Source organism: Rattus rattus, chromosome 1, assembly GCF_011064425.1.
Source record: "Rattus rattus isolate New Zealand chromosome 1, Rrattus_CSIRO_v1, whole genome shotgun sequence".
In the NCBI taxonomy this organism is placed as follows: domain Eukaryota; kingdom Metazoa; phylum Chordata; class Mammalia; order Rodentia; family Muridae; genus Rattus; species Rattus rattus.
This window is the reverse complement of record NC_046154.1, coordinates 37634000-37640549: the sequence shown is the minus strand read 5'-3', so window position 1 is coordinate 37640549 and position 6550 is coordinate 37634000. Positions and strand designations below refer to the sequence as shown.

The 6550-nt window shown below is 43.5% G+C and overlaps 1 protein-coding gene across 8 annotated transcripts in view; it reads right to left on the bottom strand.

Moving 5' to 3' along the window:
• Positions 1-1459: 1459 nt before the first annotated feature.
• Ccdc30 (coiled-coil domain containing 30) overlaps positions 1460-6550 on the bottom strand; it is a 76011-nt gene continuing 70920 nt past the window's right edge. For all 8 annotated transcript variants that reach the window (XM_032899144.1, XM_032899140.1, XM_032899143.1 and 5 more), the window contains 2 exons: positions 2139-2206; positions 1460-1834 (listed from right to left, as the gene is read on the bottom strand). In XM_032899144.1, coding sequence (XP_032755035.1) covers positions 1636-1834; positions 2139-2206 — 267 coding nt within the window. In that variant the 3' untranslated portion in view covers positions 1460-1635. The remainder of the gene's footprint in view (positions 1835-2138; positions 2207-6550) is intronic.

Genomic DNA, 6550 nt, shown 5'->3' with positions numbered 1-6550 from the left:
TGCCCATGGGATGGGTTTCTAGACTCATTTCTGTCACAAGCTTTTAGCTCATTTGACACAGAAAGTTGCAGGTTTTAAAACCTTTGTGCTAGTAATTTCACTTTGCAGTTAATCTCTTATTGTCCTTATTCAAGTATGTGTTTATTTGGGAACTTAAAAAAAATTTTTTAATGTGTAGTGGTGTTATGTTTGTCCGTCTCGTGCCCCCAGAGGCTATAAGAGGGCGTCAGATCCCCTAGAACTTGAATGACAGACAGTTGAGACAGATGGCTGTAGGGAATTGACACTGGGTCCTCTGGGAGAATAGCTCTCGGTGTTTGGGAACTTTTGAGATAGCATTTCATGTTATCTCAGGGTCAGTTTACCCTCAAACTTGATAGGCCAGCAGATGACCTTGAACTCCTGATCGCCTTGCCTCCACCTCCCAAATAACTGTGATTACAAGCTTGCTCCATCACACCCCACTAATACATGAGTTTTGATTTGAATTTTCTGTTACATCTTTGAGAACTTCCTCCCAGTCCACTCGACTGCCCAGTCTACCCACCTTGGTGTTCTGTCTCTCTCCTTTCTACAGCTCATCAAGGCCAATTTGTGCTGCCCACACATTCTTGTCTGTGTGGCCTCCCAATGAAGCAGGTGCTACACTATTAAAGCAGTTTGATTCCCCTTCTTCCTGCAGCTATCAAAGGCCAATAGCTCCTTGTAGTATTTGAATCGTATTATACATTTTTTTTTCAAGACAGGGTTTCTCTGTATAGCCCTGGCGGTCCTGGTACTTGCACTTGTGGACCAACCCTTACTCAGAGATCTGCCTGCCTCTGCCCCCAGAGTTCTGGGATTATAGACATTTCACCATTGACTGGTAATAAAACATTGATTTAAATACATTTTTTTGAGAGTGAATGTTCATGTAGAGGTGAGGTTCAACGCTGAACACCTTCCTCAAATTCTGTGGTCTTAGTATTAATATTTATTTCCATATATGAATGTGAGTAGGTATCCACACTTGTGCAAGCACTGAGGCCGGAAGAGGCCAGCTGTCATCTACCACCTATTAAGTTGAAGCAGAGTCTCTCCCTCAACCTGGACTTCTGATTTTCTCTAGGGGTTGCAAGTCAGTAAGCCCCAGTGAACATTCACCCTCCTTGAAGCTGGGTGTGCAGGCATGTGCAGGGTACCTAGCTTGTCACATGGGTGTTGGGACACTCTGGTCCTCCTGGGCCATCTCTCCAGCCCCGGTTCCAAAAGAATATGGCAACCCATGTATGTAGTTCCAGCATTTGTGAGGCTGAGATAGGGGTTCCATTCCTAGCAACTACATGACACAGCTGTCTGCCAACTCCAGTCTCAGGAGAACCAATGCCCTCTTCTGACATATGCAGAGTATATGAACACACACGCAGACAAAACACCAATAGACAGAAAAGAAAAGAATTAAAAACCCATTATCAGTAGGTATATCAAACGATAATTCCATTTTTGAAAAATTTTAATGACTGTTTAAAAAGCGATTTTGAAGACTCCTTGTTGATGTCCAGGGTGTTCTGTGAGACTTCTCCAGCTCAGTTTGCACCTCTGTACCCAGGCTCTGACTTAGTAGGCATGATTAGTATTGTTTCAGATCCCGTGAGGTCATAGTTTTGGCTTCCGGTCCCCTTGTGTGTGGGATGTCTCCTTTAGAGAAGTCACATTGATGTATCCATTTTCTGAATCCTGTGACTGTGAAGGAGGCTCAGGTGACTTGGGCATTACTGTTGCTCCCTCCGACTTAAGCAGCTCAGTCTCCTCCTTGGGATTCTTAGCTGGCAATACCAAACCTGTCCCTGAGAAACTGAGAAAAGCCATGTGTGAGGACACCGACATTCAGACAACTTCCTGGTAGGAGCTTAGGGCTACGAGTCTATGGCATTGATAGGACTTTAGCTCGTGGATTATCCCCTGCCTGAAATCGGTATTCTGTAGGACTGGAAAGCCGGCGGGGAGAGCACAGACTGGATGCAGATTCAAAAGCCCAATTGTAGGAGGAAAAGAACCCAAAACACCAAAGCTGTGTTTTTTTCAAGACAGCCACTCCGAACCAGTAAGGAGCCATCTTGGTTGTGCAGTTAATGGCGGTCTTGATGTGTGCAACTCACCTGGAGTTTTGTAAAGGTAGTATCTTTTTGAGTATTTCAAATGCAGCGTTGTCAGTAATTACTGTTTCCTAAAAGAAAATATATATCTTTAAAAAGATTATTTTTGCTTTGTGTGTGTGTCATATATATATATACATATATACATACATGTGTGTTAGATGTATGTATGTATGTATGTATGTATGTATGTATGTATGTATGTACATATGGTGTGTATGTGTGTGTGTGTTAGATCCCCTGGAAATAGAGTTACAGAGGTGGCTGCTGAGAGGCCAAACTTACTCCGTCTTGGTCCCAGCCTCTATCTTAAAGAAAAAAGGCCTGAGAACCTGACCTGCAGCAGACCCCAAGCTGCACCCACATACCAGGAAGGACCCCATGGCTTGTCCTTGGCAAGAGTTACTCCCTAGCTACTTCCTAGCAACAGTTAATCAAAGATTAGTCTGATTGTTTCAGATGTACTTTCTTTTTTTTTTTTTTTTCGGGGCTGGGGACCGAACCCAGGACCTTGCGATTCCTAGGCAAGCGCTCTACCACTGAGCCAAATCCCCAACCCCTCAGATGTACTTTCAGACTGTTTACGATTATATACAATTTTATATAGGTATGGTTTTGCCTCAGAGCACCTTCCTGTCTGCTTAAAATAGACATTCAGTTAGATACCAGGATAGAACCTCCCCCCACCCCCACACACACACTTACTTCCATATCCTATAAAACCTTGTCCTGTTGAGGGTTCGAGAGGTTGCTCCACCTTCCCTTCCCATCCCGATGTGTCAGGGTTGGGTTGGGGGAGAGCCCAAGCCTGAGCATGTAATAAAGAGACCCTAATGTTATTACATTGGAAACGGCTCCTTGGTGGTCTTTGGGGTTCACGAACACTTCCTGGCACAACATTGTAAGCCACCTGATGTGGGTGCTGGGAAGTAAACCCAGGTACCCTGCAAGAACAATGATTACTCTCATCCCCTGGCAATCCATGGTGGTGCTCCAGCCCTAGTCAGTCTTTATAATGATAAGTCATTGGCAGTAAGAGCTTACAATTTATAGTATATAGATAAAGATGCATAAAACTAATTTACTGCCTGCAAACAGCACTACATACTACTAACTATTATGTATCCCTGCTATCCCAGCTCTCAACTCTTCACCTCTTTCTCCCTCTCTTATACACACACACACACACACACACACACACACACACACACACGACTCTGAGTTCGAGCCCAGCCTGGGACAAAGCAAGTTCTAGATCCAGGCATAGTGGTATACACCTTTAATCTGGGCCACACCTTCTACTGAGGCCTACATAAGGACATTGGAAGAAGGATGACTCATTCTTCTTTATCTGCTTGCACATACTTGTCAGCACAACTGATGGAACCTAATTCTTCAGGATCTGAGTTTATAGAGAAGATCAGTTGAAGCAACTAGCCTCGTGGGACTGAGCGAATACTAGATCTTTGGGCTTCCCATTCACAACTACCCACTGTTCGGTGAGTTGGACTACAGGCTGTTAAGTCATTACAATAAATCCCCTTAATATATAGAGACATCCCATAATTTCTGTGACACTAGAGAACCCTGACTAATACATATGTATATATTGCTGGGGAGCAAACCAAGAACCATGTGCATACCAGGCAAGGCACTCTACCAACTGAACTCTATCCCCAGCCTAACACCATTTTTTTTTTTTTTTGAGGGAGGGAGGGAGTGGTGAAGATTGAACCAGGACTTTGAATATTCCAGACAAGCATCCTACTACTAATCTATTTCCTGAACTTTCTTGATTTCATGTTTTCCCCATAACATTTATTTGTTTGTTAATCTGTTTCTGTGTGTAGAGGTCAGGAGATATCTCATGGGAGCTGGTTCTCTTCTTTATCCCTGGGCACCCCGGATGGAACTCAGACGTCAGGCTTGGCAAAGAGCATCTTTACCCACGGAGCCATGGTGCTGGCTCACTGCTTGATTTCTTTTTCATGTAAATCGATGCCTGTGTGCTGAAATACTTGATTTCTATGTTGCATTTCTTTCTTGCTCTAATAGAGCTATTTTAGAGGGATTAAGGAGTGATTATGGTTTTCTGTACACAAGATCATGTCATCAGCTCACAGTGACAACCTCACCTCTTCCTTTTCTATTTGGAAGCCTCTGTGTCTTTGCCAAATCACCCTGTCATGGACTTCTAGCACTTACTTCCTTGAACAGAAGAGGTTGGTAGAGAAGAAATGTCTCGTCTTGTTCCTGACCCTAGAATGAAGCCTTCCAGTTTTTACCCCCGAGTTCCATGTCAGCTGTGTGTTTGTCAAACGTGGCATTTATCATAATGGGGTGCATTCCTTCTATGTCTTGTTTTGTGTGAGCTTTATGACTTTACAAATAAAATGGTTCCCCCCAGAAAAACAGATTAAAGCTGGCCACGGTGGCTCATGCCTATAACCTTAGTACTCAAGAGGCTGAGGCAGGAGGATCAGTGTGTGTTTGAGGTTAATTTTGCCTATACAGTGTGTTCCAGTCCACCCAGGGCTACAGAGTAGGAGGCTTTGTCACAACCTTTCCCCAAAGCTGTAGAGCTGCTGCTGCTGCTGCTGCTGCTGCTGCTGCTGATGATGATGATGATGATGATGACAACGACGACAACAAAATAAAAACAGAGATGAACACAGACCAAATTTTACATGGGTTTACTGGTTTCCCTGAACTGGATTACAGCTTAACCTTTGATATAGACCAAATAATTCATGCAAGAAATTTCCAGCAGGGGGCAGGAGAGATGGCTTAGCAGTTAAGAGCACTGACTGCTCTTCTATAGGTCCTGAGTTCAATTCCTAGCAACCACATGGTGGCTCACAACTGTCTGTAATGGGATTTGATGCCCTCTTCTTCTGGAGTGTTTAAAGGCAGCTACAGTGTACTCATATACATTAAAATAAATAATTCTAAAAAAAAAAGAAAAGAAAAGGAAATGTTTATATATATATTATATATATACATATATAATATATATATGTTTTGTTTTTTGTAATCTATTTTTATTTTATGTGCACTGGCACTTTGTCATATCCTCTAGAAGTTGAGTGATAGACAGGTGTGAGCTGCCATGTGGGTGCTGGGAATGAAAACAAGTCCTCCAGAAGAACAGCCAGTGCTCTTAACTGCTGAGCCATCTCTCCAATTCCTTATATATTATTTTTGTATAAGAGATAAAGCATTACATCGTAGATGGATGCTCCTTAAAATTCAAGATGTTCTAAAGGGAGGAGAAATGTGCCATCCTGCGGGGAAGTACTTTAAATTTAGGATTTAAACAACTCAAAAGCTTCAGGAAGTTCCTGAAACTGATCAGATTCACTAGTCTCCTTAGTCTCCAAGATGATACACTAGTAAGGACTGATAAGAGAAACAATCAGAGCAGCTGAGCTGCCTGGAAGGGGACTCTCCAACTTTTTGAGCTGTTTGCAGGTTGTATGGTGTGCTTCAGGTTTCCACTTTTCATAAGTTGTTACCCTTGGTGGGATGGCTTTTGGTGACACAGATATCTGAGTCATTTCTTCTCCTGGAAGTAACCCTCAATCATGCTCCTATAAATAACCCTAACAAGCTCAATGGTTCACCAAATGGGCTTTGATGATATCTGCTCTTTGGTCTGTTGTTGATTCCCTTCTAGTGTTATAACAGAACCCCATACCTCAGCACAACTGACTCCATGACAGAGGTAACATTCAGGCCATAAAACTCAGCATGTAGACAGCACCACCTGTCTAAACAGAAACAAAGGCCTAATCCATCAATGTTCATAGTTCCGTGGAAGTCTCTGAATGTACTAACCTTACCTTTATCTTCTGAGTTGTTCTGAGTCTGGCTAACTGTTCCTATTTACTGAAGTATGTCAACTGAGGACATGGCTTTCGTGCTTAAAAGCTCACACTGGGCTGGAGAGATGGCTCAATGGTTAAGAGTACTGACTGCTCTTCCAGAGGTCCTGAGTTCAATTCCCAGCAACCACATGGTGACTCACAACCATCTGTAATGGAATCGGATGCCCTCTTCTGGTGTGTCTGAAGACATCGATAGTGTACTCACATGCATGAAATAAATAAATGTACAAGAAAAAGCTCGCCCTGAGAAAGGCTCAGCGCACGCTGGGATCCCAAGCATCCAGTATCGTCCCCAGCTGTCTAATAAAGCCTCTTTTTGTTGTTATTGCAGTGGGGGTTGGGGAGGGGAGGTTCGAGGCAGGGTTTCCTGTGTAGCCCTGACTGTCCAGGGACTCTGTAGACCAGGCTGGCCTAGAACTCAGAGATCCACCTCCCTGCCTCCTGAGTGCTGGGATTAAAGCCATGCACCACCATCACATGGCTTTTTTTTTTTTTTAAGTCAGAGGACTTGGCTCTTTTCCTCCCCCA